A 27910-nucleotide genomic window follows, 5' to 3' on the forward strand; every position below is an offset into this window, starting at 1 on the left:
GTTGTGACCTGTGGAGAAGTTAGACTAAAAGGAACAGTGCACTCCTCCCATCTCGGTCGTAACAATGGGTTCCATATCAGACTTTCTGGAACTCTCTCCACCTGTGTACTTTCTCCCTTATGTATCTCCAGTGCTCTCTGTGTGGCTCACACATGTTGTCCTTTCTGATGCACTCAATAACTGATAGAGTATGGAGAAAGGCAATGTACAATAGGTTGGAGGTATGGGGGAGGAGGAATTTGCTGAGAGGTATACTGCTAAAGAGCAGCTGAGAAAGTGGGACTGAATGCAAGGCCAAGAGGGAGTGGAGAAGCAGCAGTTGGAAAAGGCTGGATTTGGGAGCAATCATGGGGAATAGAGTATGGGAATCAAAGCTCTGTGATTATAGAGATTGCAGCTTATGGCAGTCACGAGTGAGAGTGTGCAGGCCTGTATGTACCTAGGATGAGCAAGCAGCTGGACCTGGAAGCACTTGGGCTGGTAGAAAGTACATAGATTGCAAGAAGTGTCTGTTATGTCCGGGCATGAAGTCCTCATCTGCAGGGGTGTAGTGTTGTGTTCCATGCATTGTCCTGCCATGACTGGACACCACTGCACAGGTTGTAGTATGTATTCCCATGGGAAAAATGGCCGAAGTTGGATGTAGATAGTGGGGATGTTAGAAACCAGTGTAGGCAGTGGGTACGTTCAAGGTCAGTAGAACAGAATGAAATATCAGTGTTTGAGACTCCTCTCAGTTACTAAGTTTTGATTTGTCTGATGGGTTAAGTTTCACATTTATCAATCAGCTGCGAGAAATGCACTGATTATTAATATCAAGTATAACACCAGCTTGTGACATAGGAAATTTGACATGGTACTGGCATCCAAGTTTTTGTGCAAGGTGAATAAAATGGGAAGTCACCAGGGTTACATAATCAATGAGATCCAGTGCTACTTAAATATCAGAAATGTTCTACTGTTTGGAGGGAGGCCAAGAGACTATAGCTAACTTGTGTGTGTTTGGGAAAACTGAGATAATCAGGAATTGCACAGACTATCTTTTGTATGGCCGCTTGAAAAATATTAAATGTCAATGGCCACTTTTGTCATCCACTCTATGGCCTGCCTCGATGCTATGGAGCGAACAGAATCAGTTTCCCCAGAGGAGAACTACACTTAGATACTGTCTGAAGGATCTCCAGTTCTACTGTACTGAGTGAGTTAAGATTGTTGTTTGTGGTCATTCAACAGACTTCCCCATCACAACTGGCTGATGGAGCACTGAAGGTATTAATAACATGGGGAATAAATCAATTCCGCACACAACAGGCTGAATCAGCATGAAGCACAAAATGCATGTAGTTCCTCTGCAGGTTGAGTCCATTATCTTGCACTCCAGCACTCAGCTGCTATGTTTTGCATGAGTGTGAAAAGCAAAGGCAGCTGCAATGAAACTTGCGAACAGACGTCCTGAAGAGTGCGCACCCAACACGGAAACTTATTTGTGCTCACCGTAGGTGCTGACTGGCCTGCCACGTGCTTCCAACATTTTCTGGCTTTTGTTTCAGACTTCCAGCCTCTGCAGTATTACTGCTAATGGGTGTATTGGTTTTAAACAAATACCTCAGAACATATTCCTTATTTTTAAACTGAGGATTTGAGAGTTTGCTTAATGGGAAAGATTGGTCATGGTACATTTTGCTCATCCTGTTCTCCCTTCTCCAGGTTCCTGTTAATGATTTTTTTTAAAACCTAGTTTTCTTCCAACTTCTTGTGCAATTTTCATAAAGTAAGATTAGCACCCTCAACATCAGGTAACTTCAAGCCCGACAGGCAGTCATTTCAAATCCCACTCGATGGCAGGGGAATCCAGGACCAGGGGTTACAGTCTAAGGATAAGGGGCAAGCCATTTAGGACTGCGATGGGGAGGGACTTCTTCACCCAGTGAATGGTGAACCTGTGGAATTCTGTACCACAGAAAGCAGTTGAGGCCAAATCATTAAAATATTCAAGGAAGAGTTAGATATAGTTCTTAGGGCTAAAGGGATACAGGGAGAAAGCGGGAACAGGGTACTGAGTTTGGATGATTAGCCATGATCGTATTGAATGGCGGTGCAGGCTCAAAGTGCCAAATGGCCTACTCCTGCTCCTATTTTTCTATGTTTCTATACCTCCAATAATGTAACTTCCACTTTCTACTCATTTCCAGCAGTTACTGCATAATTCCCAATCCAAAACTATTATCCAACAAGCACAAAACATTTCTAAATTATTCAAGTTTTTCATGAATTGGTGAATTCTCCCACTGTGTGTTCGCAGCTTTAGTTACATGCAATCAGCTGACAATCAAATGTAAGAGAGCTTGGAAGGATATGTGGACACGAATCATCTTTTACCTTGAATCACTTAAGACACTACCGCAGGAACTACTTGGAAGAACACCCGTTATTTTGGTTAGGTTTTATGGTTCAGAAAAGTGTCCTTTCAACAAAATTTTGTTAGTCAAGAGTTTTGAAACTCTTCAGACACAGGTCTGTTTCTGTTCTTAAAAATCCAAGCCATCTGTAAAGATTGTTTCAGAAGCCATAAATTCTAGGCTGTGCCTTTAATGTTTGCCCCAGTGATTTCATGCCATGCTATGCTATAGTTACAGTGTAAATATAACCTAAATCTGTGTCAGGGTCCAGCCTGACAGTAGAGCAAAGCTGGAGACAACACTCGAGGAGGGAGTCTGCTTAACTGCAGATTTACTGAACATAGGTTTACCACTGGTACACAGAGTGGACAGTTGTAAATACACCCTAGAAAACTGAATGAACCATGTTTCAGTAACCCAGAAATTAATAATGTAGTTCACTATGCTTCTTAATGTAATATACTACCATTGAGAAGCATTCCCGTTTAAGACAAAACTCAGTGGTAAGGACAATATGTGTTGATTGTACGGGGCAATGAATTACTGGTTCTTGGTAAAGATAACTGCAGTGTCATTCTAGGCTCTCTCCAGTCTGTGTTATTAGTTGAGGTTCTGTACACATTAGTGGTGCATGTTTAAAGGCAAGCTGGGGGAAAAGTTGGGGATCCTGTTGGGAAAAGGGCACTTGAAGATCAACCTCGGCTAGACACCTCTACAGTCAAAGAACCTGTAGACACTCACTGTCCAAGTTCACACAAAGAATGATCACTCAAGTGAGATCCCAGAGAGCTGTTCACTCTTACAGAACCATGAAATAAGTGCTTATGACAGGAAGAAAATTGGAAAGATGAAGCAAGAGGCTATTTCTGGGAGTACCTGCGTGTTAACTCCAGAATGGGCTATATACAGATCAGTGTAAGTCAAGAATGGGGTATTATTATGAAAGTGACTGTTTTTGTTAAGTATATTTTTTGAGGAATTCATAGTCAAACTGAAGAAATGTTTTTTTCAAGAGGGTCATCAAGAAGACACTGAAAGGACTTGTTTGACAACAACTTTTACTGGTTGTCACATGACTCGTGAAAAATAGAACAGAAACCCTGCTAACTGCAGAAGATGGGGCTGCACAGTGGTGCAGTGGTTAGCACCGCAGCCTCACAGCTCCAGCAACCTGGGTTCAATTCTGGGTACTGCCTGTGTGGAGTTTGCAAGTTCTCCCTGTGTCTGCGTGGGTTTTCTCCGGGTGCTCCGGTTTCCTGCCGCAGCCAAAAGACTTGCAGGTTGGTAGGTAAATTGGCCATTATAAATTGCCCCTAGTATAGGTAGCTGGTAGGGAAATATAGGGACAGGTGGGGATGTGGTAGGAATATGGGATTAGTGTAGGATTAGTATAAATGGGTGGTTGATGGTCGGCACAGACTCGGTGGGCCGAAGGGCCTGTTTCAGTGCTGTATCTCTAAACTAAATGTGTGCAGAGAAGTGACAGGTCAGAAGGTGGACTTTCTGTTTCCAGATTCACTTTTGGGTTGTTTGGAGTTGGGAATGAACTGTTTAAAAGGGGTTGGAGTTTAGAAAAAAACTGAAGGACAGAACCCCCAGCTTGGCCCAGCCGGTTCCATCTCTCTAAAAAGCCTGCAGAAGGAGAGAATTCCCAAGGAATAAGACCACCACAACCCAGCTCAGCTTTCCAGCACCTCTCTAAAAGATCCTGAGTGGTCCACTGTGTCAACTCATCTCGTCTCCTGTCTTTGAAGAAAAACCTGCTAAATTAATTCTCAATGCTGCCTGAAAAGAACTGTTCTAAAAGATCCCAGTGACCCGTCTACGTGTACTTGGAGGCTATCATCTGTTTTTTCTTCAGGAATGAGAAAGTATTCAGCCCAAGTGTTTTTTTTGCCACAGAGCTCTAAACGACAAACCCTTTTATTTTTCCGGTTAACCAGTGTATATATGCACGTGAGTGTGTGAGGGGCTTAGGTAAAAAGGGATCTTTAATATTTCAATCTGTGTTTATGCTTTACTTCATTACTGGTTAAGGGTTGTTTTATAATAAATTGATAATTTTGTTTATTAAAGAAACCTGGCTGGTGTCTTTTATGCTGGGATAAAAATAAAGTTGTGACCCATGGAGAAGTGGAACTAGAATAAACAGTGGCACTCCTCCCACCTCGGTCGTAACATATACAAGATTAAAGAGATATTCTTTAACAGTACTTTCTGATCCTTTAATTGAACTTTTTTCACTGCTGTTTAGAGTTCCATTATATTCAGATAAAGATGTGGAACTATATTTAAATTGAACATTGGGGCCAATTCATTGTGAAACTACTTGTACACAAATTTATCATAGGTTAATAACAGAAAATGCAAGCTTGTATCATAGCAAAATGCCAAATTAGGAAGTTTCTCTATATCGGCCGGGGGTGCACTCACACTCTGGGGAAAGGATAGGAGTCGTAAGTGATTGAGACACGGACTAAATATCTAAATCATTTAAAACATTCTACTCCACTGCAACACCTCTTCCCCTCCAACCCTTCACAAAAACAAAAAAACAAGGAGCAACAGTTTCTAATCATAATCGTCCCCCATCCTGGCCCACAGAGAAACCAAATCTCTGCTAATGAGCACTTTTCAAACTCTGCACACTTGCGCCTTTCTCCCTCAAGATATTGCCATTTTCACATTGACAAAGATGAAAGCAAAAAGCCACAGCAAAAGCGGAAGTACTTTACTAGTTTTGCTCTAATGTATATTTGACTCCTGCCCCAGTGGAATCTTTTGATCTACTGTCAAGAAAAGATCAAGAACAAACCCGCATAAAAAACATCCAAAATATTCTTTATTGAAAAGATCGTGCAACAGTCACACACCCTCATCCTCAAACTATACACTGTGATACTGTACAGTACTGTAAGACTGCTAATATAAGACCAATAACCAGGACCTTCTGCCATTCCCTAGCACTTGACAGAAGGAAATTAAAGATTACTACAAAGCTTAAAAGCTGAAGATTGCCCACAGCAAAGGAAGCAGTGAACAGCTGCCAATTTGTTTTGAACAGCAGATTTTTTGTGAAAGAAATAGCTTGCACTTATGCAGTGCTTTTCACATCCCAAATCGCTTCACAGCCAATGAAGTACTTTTGAAGTGTAATCTCTGTTGTAAGGTAGGGAAATGTGGCAGGTAATTTATGCTCAGCAAGCTCCCACAAACAGTAATTAAATAAATGGCATGATCATCTGCTTTTGTTTTAAGGATAAATCTTGGCCAGGACATCAGGAAAATTCCCTTGCTTCATCTTCAAATAGTGCCGTAGGATCTTTCACATCCATTTGAGATGGCAGAGCAGGTCTCAGTTTAACATCTCATTCATAAAACAGCAACTCTGACAATGCAGCACTCTCTCAGTTCTGCACTGTCAGCCTAGTTTATGTGCTCAAATCTCTGAAGTGGACCTTGAATCCACTGAGCAACCTCTGAGCCATGGTTAAATTTACAAGTGCCTGGAACAGTAAGTTACTAGAAAAAGTTTCGAATTAAAAAAAAAATCTGCCTTGCTCTTGTAGAATCCTTACATTTAAAACTGGACAGTTTAACACTAAATGCTAAATAAGGACAAATAGGAGATTGTTATGGTGGAAGAAAAACTGAAATGCTGGCTCAGAATGTTCTTCACTTGGCATCCTCCCCATATTCCAAAATGAAGGGGAGAAAAAAACAGGTATGTTATGCCTCTGAGATCTTTTGACATCAAGAATGTCAGCTGGGTTACAAATACATGTGAGTGTGTGTCTAATTTATACAAATGAGTTATCATTCCCTCACCACGTGGTCAGGATGCCAAATCCACTTTATCCTAAACTGAAGTTAGCATCTTCATCCAGGTGTCTGCAGATCTCAGTGATAGGAAACCCTGGGACTCAAACCTGCAGCCAAAGGTTACAGCATGAACAGCTAAACACAATGCTGGTACTGAAGACACTGAACAACTATCCTTGGAGTGGAATGGCCAAAGGATGAAGGGGCAATACAAGTTCCTGTACAAAGATTGACCAATAACCAGAAAATGAGTGTGCATCAGTGCAGAAGCTGCAAAAACTGTGTCAACAATATCAATTGAGGATTCGAAAGAAAACTTCCCCGCTTGCTCCTACCCTAAAAAAAATCCTATATTTTCTCTGTGGGAGGAAGGCCCAATCCCAAATCTCTGCCAGGCAGCTTTAAGTTAGCTGGGAGGAGATCCAACAGCTGCCTCCCTTTCAGTGCTTCTTTTAGCTGAGATAGTCCCTCACTGTCATTCCCAGGATGGTCCTGTTGAAACTGTATGTGGAATCACAGTAGAAAATCTACATTGTACATTCTGTAGCACAGTGTCAGGTCACTGCAGCATAAAGCTTCACTTCATGATTCAAGCATCCGGTATTCACCAGCTAGAAATGCTCAACCAAGACTATCAAAGAAAATCTTATCTGATGCTTTGTTTCAAGAATCTGAGTTTGAAAGGCTGAGATGTGTATAGAGACGGAAGCTTTATGAATCACAGATTTCCTCTTTGTCCACATACATAGGTCAATGTTGCTAAAAGAACAGTGAACGTGCGTCCACATGACAATCAAAGATGACATTGCAAGTTCAATCGCCACTGGAAGGCATTTCAGCCAGGTAACACAGCAAACAAAAACTAACTCTGAACCATCACACAGCAGCTTCAGCCCTCCTTTCCAAAGAGAATCAAGGGATATAGGGATCAGATAGGCAAGTGGAGTTGAAATCAAAGGTCAGTCACAATTTTATTGAATTGTGGAGCTGACTTGAGTGTTAGTATAGCCTATTCCTGCTCTTAGTTCTCATATTCCTCTCTATCCCCTACCACATCCCATCTGGAGCTTAGAGCTGTCACAGGGAGCTGGTTGCAGAGATCAACTCATTACCTGCCTTCCGAACATATGGTCTTGAACTAGTTTCATCTTTATACAATTTGTCACAACAGAACATTTTGGGTGGGGGCAGGGAGGAAACACAAGAGAACTGACTATTCAAGGCACATAATATAGTGAAGTATGTATAAAGAGGCATAAATATTCTTGCAACACAATCTTTGCAACAGACTTGGTCATTATGCATAGTCCCCTTCACTCTCTGCACCCCATCCCACTCCTACTTTGGGATGGAGAGCTCTGATACTCCTTTCCAGCCAGTCACTATCACACATACTTACCAAGAAACTCCCTGACCAGCAATTACCTCCCTAACACTACAACAAAATCTGAGGTTGGTCGGGGAATAACACCAAAAGAACTCCCAAACATTACCATCCTCCTCAGTCATGGCAAATTGAAGATTCTGCATAAAGTCCACAATAAAACCAGCCACTAGAAGAGAATCATGAAGCCCCTGAATCAGCAGTGATAGAACCCTCCGAGTTTGTGATGTATATGTTATGCTTTCCTTTCATCGACCTGCTTGGAAGAGCAGCAAGATTGTAAGGTATTAATTAAAAAGTTGTTCATGTCTCCAATAACGTTAGACTATTCAGAGATCCTCGATCAGGTGACTGTCTAGTGTTTACAATTTAAGTACTGTTCATTACTAATCACACTGATTCTGCTCAAGCCTTATTATACAATATTGCAGAAAGACTTGCACTTATATAGTTCATTATATGCCCCATAAACATCTCAATATGCTTAAGTTATTCTGAAGTGCAGTGGCTGTTACATAGGCAAACATCGCAGTCATTTTGCATACAGCAAGACCCCACAAACAGCACAAGGGTGAATGAGCAGTTAGTGCTTTTTGGCGCCTTCTGTTGAGGGACAAATGTTAGCTAGTGAGCCAGAAACTCCCTTCTTCAAATGGTGCCATGAATCTTTAGCATCCACCTGAATCACTGAAATAGGCATACATGGTCTTGATTTAACAAGTGATCAGAAGGGCGTCACCTCCAATAACCTCAGTACTGGTCTAGCAGTTTTCCAACACGTTATATCCAGGCTGTTCTTTAAACTTCATCTACGCATTTAGCTTTAAAAGAAAAGCAAATAGTGTCTCAAGTGTAACATCATCCAGCTAAAAAAAAAATGCCAATTCAAGTAGTTAAATTTGGAAGCGCAACTGAGATTCTCTGTTATTGCAAACTTGGATTTGTGCTATTGTTCAATCCTAAAATATCACCGTTCTCAGTTTGCTGCAAACATGTCAAACAGAGAACAGAAGGGCATTGCCTCTAAGCTGCATTTAATGAGTATCCCCCACCTCAATACCAGGTGAAGTTTTGCATAAATAACCCGTCATCCTGTGCCAACACCCAATTCGTTCATATCAATCACTTTAAACATTAAAAACTAGTAACTGCTGTACAAGAACAGAGAACGGTAACAAGACAAGAGACTCCATAGCTGAGATGTGGAAGGAATCAGGTTTTAAAACTGTACTTGTGGAACCATTTTACAAATCAGGACAGTGGCTTCAGGGACCCACTGAAAGTTACTCCAAAACATGTGGCATGGGAGCTTCTAAAAATGATAGTTCAGGCACACATTAAGAAGGATTTATGACATAAACCTTGCTGCAATGACAGATATGTGGGAAACTGCAACATTCCTACAGAAACTTTAAAAAAATTCCTCCGGCCACTAGCCCTTTTAATTGTGGATTAGAATTCTCATTCCCATCTAAATACAGTAGGAACGAAGAATACAAACCTAAGCTCAGAAAGGGGAAAGACAAATGGCAAAGTAGATTATATGTATTAAAAAAAAAATCAGTAAAGCCGCAAACTGTTATTTATGTCTTGTTTATTGTTTTCATATAAAATTACACAAATTACCAACACCCCTCATTGCATCAATCTGTGATGCGCCCACACACAACCAGTTATTGTTCAATAGATTCTGAGCACTTTCACAAATATTATTTTGCAAACCTGCTGCAATTCTTTCGACACCAGTGACCAATATTCTCACCAGTAAGGCAAGAAAATCATAAATTGAGAGCACTCGGTGTCGGATCCACAGCAACACAAGATCAGGTCTAAGTCATCCTGAAGCAATGTTCTTTATGGCCAATGGAGCCATTTTTTGGTGCAGCATAAGAAAAGTCATCGACAGCTGGCAGCCATTTTACTCAGTTGAAGAAGGTGCTCTACTTTCTATTAATGATATAATTGATTAACCAGAGTTACAATTACTGATCAAATCCCTCTCCATCTGCTCTCCTCAGCTCCAAATACTCTTGCACTTACGGCACTTCCTTAGATCAACTTCTTGACTGAAAGCATTTAATCATTTGCTAAAGACCCCAACCACATTGCCTCCAATACCAGGTCCCAAACACAATATCACCAAAAGTACCAGTGACATGAGTCCCATGTCCAATACTAGCGATGGTACAGAACACAAACAGAGCAACACTCAAAGTGTTTGTTAAAGACTCCAAAGCTAGACACTGGGTGACCACATTGATGAAAATATCACACTGCAACATGGCGAAAGGCAAGGGTTACCAATCAGGAGCTCAAGGGGATAATCCTTTTCAGTTGTGTCCGTTATTAAACAGGGAACATTTCAGGAGACCAAGAATTGTGCCGGTTAGCACCTTCTTCCTTTTACAAAACACCCTGGAGTCAATCCCATCATTCCTCATACCGTTTCCCACCCCCCCACCCCCCCCCTCAGGCAAAACTCTTCTACTCTTCCCTCTCTTTGATTCCTCCCTCTCTCCAGACAAGTTTCAGTCAGCCTTGTCCTTGCACAAGGCACTGAGTTAACCCCATTCTCTTTGATCTATCCTCCCCACCACCTCAACTGGCGAGGCAATATCAGCTATCCTGCTCTTTCTCCACTATACAGAACTTCAACACGGTGTACAATTTTTAGTTCGTTATAAACAAATTAAATGAACAGGCCTATTTTTATAAAAAAATGCAAATGTCAGTAATTTTTTTTATTTAAGATCAAATTTCCTTAGTATCTCCAGCCCACAGCGCCCAATTAGCAACAATTCATACAGTAACTTCATCAGTCAGTGGCTTTTATACAGATCAGGCACCAAATGTGGCGTGAACATGGCCAGCCACTGAACACAGGGCTTGAATTAACATTACTACACCAGCTGAGCACAAGCAGCTTTCAATTCTACCAGCCACCACTACAAAGTCAACCTCCTGAATGCCACGCTGGACAGTACCATTTAGCCATTCTTTCTGTATACCGATCTTCAGATGCTGCAATATCCATTCCCAAAGCTCTTTACAATTTATATCTTTCAGTTAAGACATTTGTCACTGTTTTAGTCAATGGAATGATATCCAAAGCAGCATTAATCACTGGAGTTCAAGCTGGTGAATGACAGGTATTAGCAAAATACTGGCACCTGTAAGGTGGGGGAGTAAAGTTGAATGCAAGCCCTGCATCAAATATCAAGCATTAGCCATAATTAAAGTGATAAGGTAAAAACAAGCTCAATAATAGAATTACTTTTTCCATTTACCCACCCCAATGACAATAATGAGAATGAGATACCATCTTGATTTAGGGCACGACTTAAAAAATAAAACATGAAAATATTACATACATTATTTCAATATATCTATTCAGTATTTGGCATTTTGGGCCTTGGGTTAGCAATTGTGTAAGGAAATTTAGTTAAAATCACAAATACAAAAACAAATAAGGAGCATTTAATACATAACTCGCCACCACACCTTGCACATGCACTGTGCGGGTCCTACTATCTATTAGTTACAAGGCACTTTGAGGAATACCCACACAGCAAGAGGCAGGTTGGTTTATCGATTAAAAATCAAACACAGCTACACTGCAAACCACAGCCAAGAAACATGTCCCTGAGGAGCTTTCAGAGTCTTGAATTTGGGAAGTGAAGGCACAGGATTTGGCATTTTGGGAGGGGAGGGGCTTGGTCAGCAGAGATGGGGAGCAGGAGGAGAGAAGGGGGGGAAAAGGGGCGGTTCTACAATCACACGCTGGCTGTCACCAGGCAGTATTCCAGTCAGTGGCCATTGCAATAACCCTCAGTACCCTCCTTTACAGAAGATCCACCCATTAAAAGAACTCCTATGACACAAGCACAACAGGAGCACAGCAGTACTAAAAAGCTGGGTGTCAATTTTCAGCAGACTCTTCCAACTTATCCCCATCATTCATCAACTTGTTTGACTAGAATGAGTAAACCGAATCTCTCCTCACACCCAAAAAAAATTAAAACAAACACACTAAGCTGGAAGACAAAAGAAAAGGACAAATGGAAAACATAACAACAGGAGCAGGCCACTCAGTCCCTCGAGCCTCTTCTGCCATTGAACTAGATCATGGCTGACAGGTACTTCCGGTCCATAAAAGAGAAACACTCTCCCTTATTCTCAATCTCGACTAGATATTAGTTTAAGGTACATTTCTAGAATATATCTTTGCAGGAATATTTTGGGCTGATAGGTACATTTCCAAATGAACAGAATTGTTTGTAAAGACACCTTATCCCAAGTTCACCAAAATCCTTCACTCTAACTGATGTATTCCTGCAGATTGAAGCACAGCCTTCACTATTCTATCAAACTGCTTAACCCCCTTCCCTCCATATATCAACAGACCCAACCAACACATCACATCCACGCATTAAATACATTTACCAGTGTTTTGCACACCAATTCTAAGTCTATGCCACAGCCTAATTTTGGTACTTAGCTACTGAGCAAACTGCCAGTGGTTCGTCTCCTCCTGCCCATCAGTACTCTGTACATTGGCATGGGTTCCCAGTGAGGACTATTAGTTGGTGTTTCACTGGTACTGGCAGTGATCATTAGTAAGATCACCCAACAAGTACTTTGCCCCAATTTAGCATTATTGATTTTATGGCTTTGGTGATTGATAAATGGTTGACTACGATTTAAAGGTAATTAATATATTCCTTAAAGTTGCATAGCATACTGCAGAATCACAGCATTCTTGTCAGTTTATGATTAAAGTGCTTCACAATTGAGCTTTTCCCAAGGAATAAAACCTAACAAGGAAGCATCTGCAGTACTATTTAAGCCACTAAGCTATTAAAAGTACATGCAAAAAGTGTACAGGGTATGGAGAAAAACAACAGGATTAATCCCAAGTGTAGCAGGATGAGCTAAGCAAACTGATGGCAGAAGCCTAAACTTTACAGTTTAGAGATGTAGCTGACAACAGATCTCATAGAAGTGTACGTGATATTAAATGATAAATTCCAAAAATAATTTGAAAGAAAATCAGAAGTAGGAATGTCAGGAAACCAATTTAAATGAGCAAGAAGTAAATTTTAAAGCTATGGGCAGAACTACGTTATCCAAAGAATGACAACTGTTTGGAATAATTCAGCAGGTAAGGTAGCAGAGACAAAAGACATTCTGACCTTTCAATACCATTAGATATCAGAACAAGAGTTACATCACTAGAGAGTCCAAGTTCAATGGGCTGAACAGCCTTTCCTCATCTTTGACTGTTGTTATGGTACCAGAACAATTGTGATCAGGAAACATTTGGCTCAAGTCTATGGAACTCAATATGGGCCAGTGATCTTTCGTAGCCAATCTTGCCTACACCATGTTCCTTTGGGGCCTGCATAGCTATATGATGTGAATAGAGCTGGATTTCAGCAGCATTCCTTCTCTTTTTCTTCCTCCACAGAAAATGGTGGCAAGGTAGTGATAGGTTTCACAAATCAACTGAAGCTTACTTCTTAAAAACCTATCATCTCTACAGCTTTCCACTTAGCAACTACCATAGGTACTGCGATTGAAATCAGGAGTCCATTGTGCGGGGGAAATCTCAGGTGCACAACCACAATGGGCCGAACGGCTTCCTTCTGTGCTGCAAGCTTCCATCATTCTACGAGTTCTATCCCATCACTTCCCATTGTAGTATTCCTGAGGAAGATCCTCAAAACACATATTGGTTGGGATTGCAACCCTTGACAAAAATTTAATGAGAAAGAGGTTCAAGTATTGGTCCTAATTGCCAACTCTTCACATAGCATAATTGTCTTCACTGGTAAACAACCCCTACACTTCCTAATCTTCTTTCACCACTGTCTCCCTGTCAATTTTCTTCAAAATAATTATGGTTAAAATCAAAATGATTTGGTGGTTAGAATTATTTATGGAGTTGCCTACAGATGCAAGTATCTCAAGCTTTAGTACTCGATTGCAGAGTCTAGTGCAGCAGCTTTCAGCTGGAGATCACACTTCTTAGGAATATTATTTTGGTATATATTATGACAACAGTAGAAAAAATAAGACTTGCATTTATACAAGTACTCTTAATGTAGAAAACATCCCAAGGTGCTTCACAGGAGATGGGGCAAATATGAATAAAAGAAAGAAAGGAATCCACACTGGGCCATGTAGGGAGACTTAAAGAGGTGGCCAAAAGCTTAATCAAAGAGATAAGTTTTGAGTAGGTTTTAAAAGCAGAGAGAGGGAGAGGCAGAGGGATTTAGGGACAGAAATGCAGAGAGTAGGGCAGAGAAGCTGAAAGACCTACCACCAATGGTGGGATGAAGGAAGAGGAATGGATGTCCAAAAGACCAGAATCAAGAGGATCAGAAGATTTAGGGACATGTATGTCGGAGAGAGTTCAGAGTTAAGATGGAGAGAGGCTGTGGACGAGTATTTTTAACTACATTTGTTAGGGAGCAAAGGTGAATGGCTGGCAGGACCAACACGGCAGGTCATATATGGGTAGATGAATTTTGAACAAGTTGTTTATAGAGTGTAGATGATGGGAGGTAGACAGGAGGGACATTGGATAAAGAGTCTAGAGGTGAAAAAAAGCAAAGATAAGGCTTCTGGCATCAGAGATGAGGTGGAGCCGAACTGCGGAGGTGTAAGTAAACAGTCTTAGTGATGGATAGAATGTTGGGCTTCCAGCTCAGATTGGTGTGTTTCACAATGGCAAGTGGCCAGGAATGGGAACTAAGTTAGCAGCAAAACAGAATTTATTTTGAGATGGATGAATGGGGGGGTGCAAAAAAATTGCTTCCCTCAACCCAATGGTTAACTGAAAGAAGTTTTAGCTCATCTCCAACCTGATGTTATACAGGCAGTCGTGACAGAAGAGATGGGAAAGAGCTAACAGCACATAGTGTCCCTCCACATATTGTAAAATGCTTAAATTTACTTTCTTTCCACAATCGGAGGTTTTCTAAATATTAGTGTTCCCACCTTACTTGTGCCCGATACTTAAGACAACCCATAAATGGTTCTAGACTTGTATGAATGCCCCACAGACGGACATAGATTGGACCAAAGTATATCATCGTGACCATAAGTCCGTGTCAGTTGTGCTATTCCACAATTAAGACAGTGTTTTTTAGATTCTGATTTTAGTTTGGTACTTTGATTTCAAAGAACTCTATCCAACAGTCCATCAATGCTGTCTGTAAAGTTCTTTGTGTCTCATGAGTTTCACCATCACAATACATCCAGACGGAGACAATTTCACTATAAAAGTTTTATGGCTACGAGTGTCTTGTGCTTTAACAAAGAAAGCTGTGCAGCTAGCACCCATGTTGGTTGGCAACTTTAAAAAAATATATTTATATATACAGGACTAGATTTTTTTTAAATGCATCAGTTCATAGTGTTAGGTCTCAACTTTACAACAGCATTGGACAAACCACTGGGCTGGTTGCTAAAACCTTACAAAACATTTCTAGATAGATTTTGGTCAAAGGTTAGGCCAACAGCCCAAAACTTACCACAATCAAAATGAGGTAAGAACTATAAAGTACACTGAGAATGCTTATATTTAAACACTGCCTTTTTGACAGAGCCTGTCAGTATATGTAATGCATGATATTTTCTTGATTTTACATGGTCATCAAACCAAGGAATCAAATCAACAGTAAAGTGGTCACTAAAGTGTAATTAGTGTTTGGTTCTGAAACACTAATGCACAAAAATTATTGCCCTGCAAATCACCAACGTACACCAGGGTAAAGACAAAGTTTAATTTAGACTGCCCCTTTCCTCTCCCTCTCCATGTACACAGCCATTTACCTCACCCTTGAAACTGAATGTGAAATTATTGGCTGTGACTTGTGCAAATGGATTACTGTAAAAGAAATTGCCATCAAGGGGGACACCACTATCTGAATCCCATGACCCAGACCCACTACTGGTTGAATCTTCTGTAGTGGTAGGAGGGTAACTCAGCTGCTCGAGCTGGTCAATCATATCACCAAACTGAAATGCAGAGCTGGACTCAGAGCGCACGGAATACGTGGGGAAATTCACCATGGAACTGGCTCCAGATTGATTGCCTGAGTTGGCCATCTTGAACAATGCTGTTTCAGACAGGCCATTTAACCCGAGGTTGGTCAACGAGCTGCTCTCTGACTGGTTGTTCAGTAGAGAACTCGTCTCTGATTTGCTATAGTGGCCGTGCAGCCGACTGGCTTGCGCCTTCACCTCAAAGAAGTCAGCTGTGACGACTGGTCGGTCGTTGCCATTGAGATCACTCCCCCCCTCAAATTCAAGGTCATCCTCTGAACCCAGCTCCATATCATCATCGACATACTTAATAGGGCGGTGTCCACAGCTTAGGTTCCCCAAACTGGAACTTATTACTGGTGAACTCTCTGGTTGACTATAAACAGTAGAGCCCTTTGTACCATTCCCTAGCCCTTGGTAACATGGTGAAAATGCCTCCGACCCACCAGCAAAAAAGGAAATCTCAGCAGGGTCATCATCAATGAATTCTTCCGTGAACTGCAACTGAGCGTTTGTCAATGTGAAAATTGGCATTGCCCTTCCCCGAAGCTGGCTAACATTGTACTCATTCTCAGTAATAAATATACCTGTGGTATAGTCATCCTCATCATTGTCATTTCTCTGAGGGAGCCTCCCATCACTAACACTATCTTCTCTAGTTAAACCACTACGTTCATCACAACCCGAGGAGGAGCGGCTGCAGCTGCCTGCAGCTTCAGCAATAGAACCTTGCAAGGAGATCGTTGAAGGCTGATCGGAAATCTTCCACGCCTTTTCCAACGTCGGACTCATCTTCACTTCTGATGGGGTTCTCTGAGTAGAGTGCTTGCTGACGAGGAGGATGCTGCTGCTATCAGGGTGGATGGACTGACTGTCAGCAACAATCTTGTGTGCAGATTGGATGGATTGAAAGGAGACAGCTGCTGAAGAAGGAGAGCCTGGGACCTCTAGACCTTCAGTGAATGATAAACTCTAGTGCAGAGAAGAAAACAAAATAAAACCAACAGCCACATTTGAATACTGCAATCAGTTTATGGACAAGGCATTAGCATTTTGTCACTTTCAAAGAGGTCTCAAATTAACAAATCCATCCATTTATACTAGAAAACACTCTTTCGGCTTCTCATTTCAGCGCTTTGCTTACTATGCTAACCAGCCCAACACATACTGGGTTTCCTTATATTGCCTAGTTATGATAAATGGCAAGGGAAAATTTTACAAAATTAGTGAAAACCTAATGACGTCCATGGCTAGGCAGTAGATATGTAGAATATTATTGCTGATGTATTGTAACAAAGCTACATGAGGTTAGCATTGTGTTATCCAAATACAATACAATTCCCAAACTGGAAGGTCTGAGGGTTCAATCCCAGGATTAATTCCACTCCACCCCATTGCCTCAACTTGCCTGATAGTTTTCAAGTCAGGAGGCCAGATGGATCGTCACATGGAAAGGATGCATTAAAAGGGATAGGGAGGAAATACCAGATACAGTGTGTCATTTAGGACATTCTCTTGCTTTGCTGATGCAGAACAGCATGGACAGCAGTTACATATCAGTCTACTGCCAACAGTGCCTGCCTTCTGAGTGGCAAGCTCCATGAGAAGGGTGAAGGGGTAAATAGAATACAGATTATCAGATACTAAATAAGAAACAGATTTGGTAAGCACTCCATCAACGAAACACTGACATCCACACCCCAACGTTAAAGTGCCGCAGGACTAACCTGTTTTGGCACGTCTGCGCTCAAAGTCCGAGCTGAGACTCGTGCTCTGCTGTGCCGCCTGAAGAACAGAGAGTATTCAGTAAGGACGTGAGGAGGAAAACCCTGCACCAGACAGTTGGAGTCTTTGAACACTCAAATACAGTGCGAGAGCTGAGTGTGCAATGTGAGGAGAAAACGCAGTCAAGGTAGAAAGACATACTGCAGCACAAACACAGAAAAGTGTGTTCACACTCACTCGCATCCAACATTGCTCATTAAAGGTTGCAACTTCAAACTGAGGTGTTCAACTGAAACAACTAAAAGTTAAGAGCTTGTTTCTAAATGGCTGCCTAAAGGTTATAGTCAAATCACATTTGAGGGTTTTCTTTTTCCAATAAGGATATCAGACACAGTTTTCATTCATTTTTGAATATTTAATCTTCGACCACAGGCCAACATTTTTTTCATCAGCTTCAAATGGCAACTCTGGGATCAACAAACAAGAATGGTATCTCTAAGCTGACATTATGCCGAACCATCACATTACAGAGAGTGCTTCTAGCTTACTTTAAGTAGATTAGGAGTTACTTGCATAGATAAACACGAGTACTACTGCAGGGCCGACAACATCTGAGAGAGAAAAAAATGAAACCTGCACTCGACATATGCCTACATCACCTATAATCCTTGGATTAATGGTCATTTATTCGCCTCAAAGACAATGCCACATTAAAGGAGGCCCAAAAGAAAGAATAACACTATCCGAGAGCTTCTCAATGTTCTGTTATGAAGAGCCAATTATAACCTCTAACTGTAAAATGATACAAAATAGAGTGTGTCAAGAGGACCCTGCTACTCACTACCACTGTGGGTGACAAATTAACAGAAAGGAACTAGAAAGATCAAGCAAAAGTCAAATCTATCTGGATCGCTCAAAATATAAATCTCCCCTGTGTCAGCTCACTAAGTCTGAAAAATTCAAAGTTATAGAGGTAAGACAGTAATCAATATTGGTCCTACCCGAATATTTTGTCATCCAAGCTACAGTTACTGAAGTTGAAAACAGCAAAGGCAGAAGGGAGACACCTATATTTCAATGGGTGGCAGCCATCCTACAGATAGTGGCAATCTCAGGGAAATTTGCAACTAAAGTCACAGTTAGTTGATGGCACCATTTACCTCTGGGCTGGTAGAGGGGCAAAAGATGGCAAGAACAATTGACATCTGGCTCAGAAGAAAGTACTATGGATCTCTCTCAAGTGATGGTGTTGGCCTTAGCGGGGGAGGGGGCATTAACCCATCGTCCAAGCTCAAAATGAAGCATCATTCCATTCATTTACGAGGTAACATCTCAAAAAGTTGGAAACATACCCAACTACACCACACCAATCAGAATGCCAGATTTGTAAAGCAAAGGGAGTCAAAATATTTTCATACCTTCCAGTGAGCAGTGAAGCAGAAACAGAGATGAATTGAAGCAGAACAGATTTAAGAAAACAGATCTTAAGTTAAACATTTTATAAAGTTTGATAATATACAAAGAAGGAGCTGCAAACCATAAAGCAAAACAAAAGAGCATAACCTCAATTGCTTTGATGTGCAGAATTGCAAGTCAAGGATGAAGACTCCAAACAGTGGTATCATCCCACTGCAGTAGTTAATGATCTTTTAAAATGCATTATCTGTAAAGCAGCTAGAAAATACAACTGACGAGTATTCCACCATCCCCCTTCAGCTGCACTGGTGACATGCAGCTCCCTTAAAGTAGTAAATGGTAAACACCCTGAATGTGTTGGCGCTCTCCTGCAGGCTCCCCTTGCTCGACTGCAGACAAAATGATACTTGGAACACAGGAAAAAATTAACACAACCAAACTTTACACGATCACTTGCTCAACTATCAGTTCTGCCATCTATGGAAAGATTTTTATGCCCCACTTGGCATGTCAGATCCTGGCAACTGGGAGAAATTCAAAGAACACATGTTGATAAAACAGATAGTAAGAGCTACAAGAAAGGGATATGAAAATAACCTTGTTTAAAAAAAGTGGTGTTGATTTTGATCTTTCAATTATATTAGGGAAAAGAGGGTATTCAGAAGCAATGCAGGCCCCCTGAAAACTGGTATTGTAGATGAAAATAAAGAAATGGCGGGCATGTTGATGAAATATTTTGCATCAGTATTTACAGTAGAGGAAGAGGATGGTACACCAGACATTCCAAAGAAACCAATATTGAATCAGAGACGGGGCTCAAAATTAACGCAAGGAAAACAATGGCACTAAATAGTGACAAATCTCCTGAATCAGATGGTTTCTATCCCAGGATTTTAAATGAAGTATGTGAGAACAGTGCAGATTCCCCAAGTATAATCTTCCAAGTGCTCTCAATTCAGGAACTGTGCAATTTTCCAATCTAAAGGAACATCACTCCCCTATTTAAAAAAGGAGAGAGAAAGAAACCAGAAAATTATAGACCATAGATATCAGGAAATTACTAGAGTCTATAATTAAGGATAGAGTGACTGAACACCTTGAACATTTTCAGCTGATCAGAGGGAGTCAGCATGGATTTGTAAAGGGTAGGTCATGCTTGATGAATCTGAATGAATTTTTTGAAGAGATAACTGAAGTAGTGGACAGGGTAATGTCTATGGATGTTATTTATATTGACTTCCAGAAGGCATTTGGTAAAGTCCCTCATAATAGACGGTTACCCAAAATTGAAGCTCATAGAATTGAAGGCGAATTATTAACCTGATTAGGAAACTGGCTGAGTAGTGGGAGACAGACAGTTGAGATAATGGGCAGGTATTTTAGCTGGTAGGATGTTACGAGTGGTATCCCATAAGGATCTGCTTGGAGCCTTGGCTATTCACCATATTTATTAACTACTTAGATGATGGAAAAGAGAGCCACATATCCAACTTTGCCGATGACACAAAGATAGGCAGCTTTGTAAGCAGTACCGCTAAAAGTATAAAATTGCAAAGAAATAGAATTGGCAAAATTGCAGCAAATGGATTTAAATTTATGTAGATGTGAGGTTATCCACTTTGGACCTAAAAGGGACAGAACAGGGCACTTTCTACATGGTGAAAAGCTAGAAACAGCAGAGGCCCAAAGAGACTTAGATCATTAAAATGTCATGGACAGATACAGAAAATAATCAAAATAGCTAAAGGAATGCTGGCCTTTATATCCAGAATACTAGAATATAAAGGAACAGAAGTTATGCTATAGCAATACAAAGCCCTAGTTGGACCAGACATGGAGTAATGTACAGTTCTAGACACCATATCTTAGGAAGGATATATTGGGTTTGAAGGGACAGCAGCATAGGTTTAACAGAATGATGCCTGGACTCCAAGGGTTAAATTATGCGAGATTACACAAACTAGGATTGTATTCACTAGAATTAGAATGTTATGGGCTGATTTGATCAAAGTTTTCAAGATAATTGGGTGGATAGAAACTATTTCCATTGGTTGGGAGTCCAGAACTAGGGGAAATAGCCTACAAATTAGAGCAGACTTTTAAGGAGTAAAATTAGGAAAAACTTCTTCACACAAAAGATGGTAGACGCTTGGAACTCTATTTCGGACATGACAGTTGATGCTAGATCAATTGTTAATTGTAAAACTGAGATTGTAGATTTTTGTTAACTAAGGATAACCAAACCAAGGGATTTGAAGTAAAGGTGGGTACATAGTGTTAAGTCACAGATCTGCCATGATCTCACTGAATGGTGGAAAAGGTCTGGGGGGCTTAACGACTTACACCTATTCTTATGTTCTAGGGTGTGGGAGCAGGCTCGGGCTAGCGGTGCACGGGAGCGGACTGCTTCATACTGACATGGGAACACACTGGGCAGTACATTATTTAGGCGGCGGAGGTCTCGGACACCAGCTGAAGAGCCAGAAAGAGCCTGAATCGCCTCTTTGCGGGAAGGCCTGCCACATCACATGCCAATCAGGCACTTAACTGGGCAGCAGCGGGCCTTTCCCAGGTTTAAGGAAATTCTGCCCACTGAGAGCTGTTAACCAGAGGCCAACAGCTCTTTCACTGAGCAGTGCCACTGTGCAGGTGGTGGCTACTGCTGGCACGGCACCCACCCGATGCCTAGGATCGCCAAGGAACCCAGGCCAAACGTGAATCATGGCGGGAGGGGTTTCACAGGGTGGGTATTACAGGGGAGGGGGGTGCAGCAGCAAGGGTAGGGGTGTGCCTGTAAACAAGTTTACTTGTCGTGCTCCCCATACAGCGATAGTCCAGCCCACTACTGGGCTAATACTGGCGGAGACAGGATGAGGCCCTTAATTATGCAGTAATTGCCCACTTAAGGGGTCTCAACTAGCAGCGGGGTCGGAAAGCTATCAATGGGTTTTCCTGCCACGAACTTAACTGGGGTGGAGACAGGAAGGTGGCAGGGTCCCCACCCATCACCAACCCGCCCGATTAAATACTCTCCCTGCTTTCAAACTCGCCACAGGGGACAGCATAAAATACAGCCCACTGTTTTCGCCCGCCTCCAAGTTCCAGTCTCGGGCAGCAGCAAAAGAGGTACAAGTTTGTCAAACCTCACAATCCGCAGCCCCAAGATTTTTAACCTGCACATGCTAGAATATTGTACAGCACCTGTCATAAAATGCAAGAAATGTCAATTTTATTCTTCTAAATAAAAAAATATAAATTGGTGCCTTGCTGGTCTCATTACGGAAAAGATCATCCTTCAACCTCACCTCTAAGTCACCCACCGTGCTGAATTTATCACTGGATCAATGCTCCGGAATTCCCTACCGAGTACCATCATGGAAACAATATCACAAGGTTTAGTTTAGTTTAGTTTAGAGATACAGCACTGAAACAGGCCCTTCGGCCCACCGAGTCTATGCCGACCATCAACCACCCATTTATACTAATCCTACACTAATCCCACATTCCTACCAAACATCCCCACCTGTCCCTATATTTCCCTACTACCTACCTATACTAGGGGCAATTTATAATGGCCAATTTACCTACCAACCTGCAAGTCTTTTGGCTTGTGGGAGGAAACTGGAGCACCCGGAGAAAACCCACGCAGACCACAGGGAGAACTTGCAAACTCCACACAGGCAGTACCCAGAATTGAACCCAGGTTGCTGGAGCTGTGAGGCTGCGGTGCTAACCACTGCGCCACTGTGCCGCCCACAGGTCTATAGCAGTTCAAGAAGGCGGCCGCCAACCATCTTATCAGGGCAACGAGGGATCGGCAATAAATGTGACCTTGCCAATGTCACCCACGTCTCAAAAAATAAAAATAAAATCCCTCATACAAAAGCAAAATACTACAGATAGTAGAAATCTTGACATTTGCATCTATTCTGATGAAAGGTCATCGACCAGAAACATCATCTCTTCCTCTCTCCACTGATGATGCCAGACCTGTTGAGTATTTCCATCACTTTATGTTATTTTAAATAAAATTCCTCACCTGCCCTCTACTGTTAATGCCCCAATCCTTGCATAGAATCAGCATAGTCAAAAAAGGCAGCGTAAAACAGGCTTGGGTTGGAATCAGAGACTACCAGTTACTGTAATAGAGCTTTCCCTGCAACCTTTCAGGGTTGACTGCAGGTAATTCTAAAACCAACATTTATCAGAAACATGCAGAGCCAATTTTTGAACTAGCAGAGGCAGGAGGTACTGCGTGTGTTGAATGTTTCTCATGCCTAGATTACTTGTTCAGATTTTCTGACTTTGATAGCCCATCTATTATTTAGGGAAACACAGTGCCGCAGTGATTAGCACCGCAGCCTCACAGCTCCAGCGATCTGGGTTCAGTTCTGGGTACTGCCTGTGCGGAGTTTGCAAGTTCTCCCTGTGACCGCGTGGGTTTCCGCCGGGTGCTCCGGTTTTCTCCCAAAGCCAAAGACTTGCAGGTTGATAAGTAAACTGGCCATTGTAAATTGCCCCTAGTGTAGGTAGATGGTAGGAGAATTGTGGGGATGTGGTAGGGAATATGGGAAAGTAAATGTGAGCTCACTGTGGTACATTTGTTGCTGCAAAAGACGCATGCTATTTAATGCAAATACCATTTGCCAGTTTTTAAGCATACTGTACTCCTTTATTAGCATTACCAGTTGTGCAACTAGTTGTAAAGAATGTCTGTAATTGTGTGCTCAAAACTGGAAATTTTCCATCACTCCTTCTTCAGGAATTCCAGTACTTTTGGAAAGGAAGTCATTTAAACCTTTCACCAAACTTGAATAAAGACTCAAATTTAATTAAGGTACACTGGAAGGTACAAGTTCATATTTAAAGACCCAAGAACATGTGCACAGGTGCCCTACTACCATAATACTGAGGCAATAGGAAGAAACGTAACAGGTATAATAGAGGCAATCATGGAATATTTGGAGAAACGTGGAAGAGTCAGCATAGCTTCAAGGAACAAAGAACATACTGGACAAATTCACTGGAACTCTTGAGAAAAAAGATGGAAGTTTTTAAAATAATGAAAGTTACAGATAATGTTGAAGGAAGAAAGCTTCTTAACCTTAAAGTGAGCATTGAACGAGGAGCTGAAAGTACAAAATTCAGAAGTCTACAGCATAGTCTAGCGACTAGAATAAAAATCCCCCACTCACCAGACAGTGAACAGGGACCAACTCCCAGAGAAGGTTGTTGATTTAGCATCAACTGACACCTTTACAAAGGAGCTACATAGATGGTTGAGATGGGAGTTGACTCAGAGATGCTTAGTTTCCAGAACAGGAGCTACGGATTGCTGGCAAAAATAGAGGGAGAGAGAGAGACAGTGGTGGATACAATAACCAGACATGGAATCTGGATGGAATGGTCTTTCTTCATTCCAGACTCCATGTTCTTATGATCCTTGGAAAAAAAAATGGACCTGGTGAAAACACAGCTCAGCGAAGGTTATACATTTGGATTTGAGCAAAGCCTCTAACAGTGTCCACGTTTAAAAATTGGCCCACCAGGGTGGATGGCATGGAATGGAGTGGTGGTGAGGAAAGGAAATGGAGCAACAGAGTTTCTGAAAATGGATTAAATGTGTTTTTTAAATTCTTTCATGGTATGTGGGCATCACTGGTAAGGCCAGCATTTATTGTCATCCCATATTGCCCTTGAGGTGGCGGTGGTGAGCTGCCTTCTTGAACTGCTGCAGTCCTTGGGATGTAGGTACACCAACAGTGCTGTTAGGGAGGGAGTTCCGGGTGGCGGGATCACGAGTTTGGAAGGTGCTATCCAAGGAGGCTTGGTGAGTTGCTGCAGTGCATCTTTTAGACGGTACACACTGCAGCCACTGTGAGTCAGTGGTGAAGGGAATGAATATTGAAGGTGGTGGATGGGGTGCCAATCAAGCGGGCTGCTTTGTCCTGGATGGTGTTGAGCTTCTTGAGTGTTGTTGGAGCTGCACCCAACCAGGCAAGTGGAGAGCATTCCATCACACTCCTGACTTGTGCCTTGTGGATGGTAGACAAGCATTGGGGAGACAGGTGGTGAGTTGCGCGCCACAAAATTCCTAGCCTCTGACCTGTTCTTGTAGTCACGGCATTTATGTGGCCGGCCCAGTTCAGTTTCTGGTCAATGGTAACCCCCAGGATGTTGATAGTGGGGGATTCAGTAATGGTAATGCCATTGAACATCGAGGGGAGATGGTTAGATTCTCTCTTATTGAGATGGTCATTGCGTGGCATTTGTGTGGCGCGAATGTTACTGTTGTAAAGGAGATGCAAGTGATTGGACTAGTTCTGTTTATAATGAACATAAATTACTTGCAAGTGGAGGAGAAACAAAGTTCTCTAAATTCAATGACAACAGCAATCTGGATCAGGAGGATCACCATCAGGGAACACATGACCAAAATAAAAAGGCAATCAAAAATTGGAAATAAAAACAGAAAATGCTGGAAATAGCAGGTCTGACTGATCTGTGGAGAAAAAAAAAGTTAACAATTCAGATCGATGTTCTGATCAAGGGTCATTGACCTGAAACATTAACTCTGTTTCTCTCTCGACAGATGCTGTCAGACCTGCTGAGTATTTCCAGCATTTTCTGTTTTTATTTCGAATTTCCAGCATCTGCAGTGTTATGCTTTTGTTTGAGAAAGATTAGAAAACTGGGCTGAGAAGCAACAAATGTTAAGTGAAAAGGTTCAGTGTAATGAGATTGGAGATGAACTAAGCAGTGGGAATACCAGGAAAACGGTAGGCATCTACAAGTGGTGTGATCCCTACTTCAACACAGAATTACTGGTTTAGAGGTAATGAGGTGAGAGTGTGATGCAGGGAGGGGCATTCGTTTTAGCAAGTAGGAACTGGGACAGCTTCTGTTGTATGATCTGTAAAAGGCTCTGTTCTAATATCAGCCCCAGTATCAATCCAAATACAACCATCTAGGCAAAATGTAGACATTGCTGAAAAACATTAACCAATTTTTTTTACATACAGCAGAACTCAGCTTCAACAGAATCATAGTCTTTGAGACTAAAAGGGAGACAGACTAGCAACAAATTGATGCAACCTTCCAAACATAAACACAAAATACCTCTGATAAGGAGTTGTCTTAAGCACACTCTCTCGCATGTAGTCGACAAGCTGTTTCTGTGTCCTCCCACTATAGAAGAAAATGTAGGAGATTAACCACGACACTTTCAACTCGATTCACTTTACCACTAGAATTCAGCTTCATATGCTACCATGGGTCAGGACACAGATGGTCTAAAACACTTTGCCATGAATAACTAGGGTGTGACTGCAGAATCCGTGTATGACAAATCCCTGATCTCAGCGGCACTGCTGAAAGCATAGGAGGCCACGTTCTGCACTGTTTATTTCCACATATAAAATATTAATTGTGCATTAAGAAAATAAAATTTCTTGTGAAACTTCCTTCTCATGTTTAGACATTGCATTCATTATTCAGTGTTTAGCTTTCCCATTTTTTGATTCAATTGGATCAATGACTATGTGTGTTCAGTAATAGCAATGATCATTACAGTAGGAACAATGATCATGACAATAGTAGAAGTACAACACAGAAAAGGGCTAATCAGTCTATGTCAGCTTTTACCTTCCATGCAAGCAAGCAGATCTAATTACCGCCCCATTCCCATATCCTTTCATCCCTTTTCCATCATCCATCTCTTCAATCTAATCTTGAATGCTGACAGTTTCTGCCTTAAAGACCAACCCAGAAGTGAATTCCACAGCTTCACAACTCTGAAGAGGTTCCTCCTTCTCTGTTCCAAATCTTTTGGATTCAAGGTCCCTCATTCCAGACCTTCAACAAGTGGAAATATTCTGTTTCCATCTACCCTGCCCCATCCTTTAAAAAAAAACATTATTTAATAGAGGTGTTCAAAATTATGAGTTTTTGCTGGAGTAGATATGGAGAAATCAGGAGTGTCAGGAACCAGAGAGCACAGATTTAAGATAATTGGCAATAAAGTGAGGTGGGGGGGGGGGGGGGGAAACTGGGTGGAAAGGAGAATTTATTTTTACACAATTAGTTATAATCATTTGGTATGCACACCCTGAAAGGGTGTTGGCAACAGATTCAATACTAACTTCCAAAAGGGAATTGGATAAATACCCAAACAGAAAAAAATTGTAGGGCTATTCAGACAGAAGGTCATTGAACTGAAACATTAATTCTGTTTCTCTCTCCACTGACTTGTGGAGTATTTTCAGCACTTTGTGTTTTGATTAATAAATTCAATTTTTAAAGTTTTTGCCGATGTGATTTGGTAGCACTTTCTGCTTCAGTGTCAGGATAACACTGTCCCAGGTGAAGTATAGCAAAGCCACTCTATAATTCAAACTGCAGAACAGTATCTTTCTGTAGTCTGTCCAAAGGAAATTGCCATTTGAGCGCCAGTTGTTTTATGTTAGGCCAATGTCAACTAGGAACTGAACCGAGTCTAGCTACATTTATTTTTCATTTATAGCCTTACACCCAGCCATCAGTCTGGCAGGTACCAGAGGCGAGAGGACAGTGTGTAACCCACTGCACCATCCACTGTTCCCCGTCCCGTTTTCATTAATGAATTTGATGCTGTAGTCCTTACGTACAGGGTACACAACTTGTTAATTATAGGCAGACACTGTTCTAAGGAAGAGCATTTTATTAGTTGAAAAGTAATGTTAATGAGAATGAACTGGCACTAGTACAGGACAGTTTGAGCATGTTACGAATAAATGAACTCAATCCTCATTTAACAAAGAAATTGCACAGGCCAGGGGTGATTTAACATTGTGAACATTCAGTAAATACTGTAATCTGGTCAAAATAATTGGTGGTCACAGCTCTACTCTAATGAATGGGCAAGCAATTTTTAATTGTTTGCCCCTCCCTTTCAATCAAATTACTATCCGGATGATGCATAAAATAGCAAGATAAAAATGTTCAAAAACAATTTTTACATTTGCAGCAATTGCAGTGATTAGGTTATCATAAAGAAAGAATTTAAACCACTAGAAACACTTACTTTATAATCACAACATATATGTATAGAATAGCGAGGCACAAAAACAAATAC

General features: G+C 41.4%; 1 protein-coding gene across 3 annotated transcripts in view; it reads right to left on the reverse strand.

The window, feature by feature from the left end:
* The window catches only part of farp2 (FERM, RhoGEF and pleckstrin domain protein 2), a 208108-nt gene that overhangs the window by 76248 nt on the left and 103950 nt on the right, over nucleotides 1-27910 (reverse strand). For 2 of the 3 annotated variants that reach the window (XM_068041747.1, XM_068041746.1), the window contains exons 11-13: nucleotides 25918-25986; nucleotides 17385-17442; nucleotides 16386-16629 (exon numbers count right to left, since the gene is read on the reverse strand). In XM_068041747.1, coding sequence (XP_067897848.1) covers nucleotides 16386-16629; nucleotides 17385-17442; nucleotides 25918-25986 — 371 coding nt within the window. Of the gene's footprint in view, nucleotides 1-16244; nucleotides 16630-17384; nucleotides 17443-25917; nucleotides 25987-27910 lie in introns of all 3 variants that reach the window. The other variant, XM_068041748.1, reaches the window with a different exon arrangement.

Source organism: Heterodontus francisci, chromosome 11, assembly GCF_036365525.1.
Source record: "Heterodontus francisci isolate sHetFra1 chromosome 11, sHetFra1.hap1, whole genome shotgun sequence".
NCBI classification, from domain to species: Eukaryota; Metazoa; Chordata; class Chondrichthyes; order Heterodontiformes; family Heterodontidae; genus Heterodontus; species Heterodontus francisci.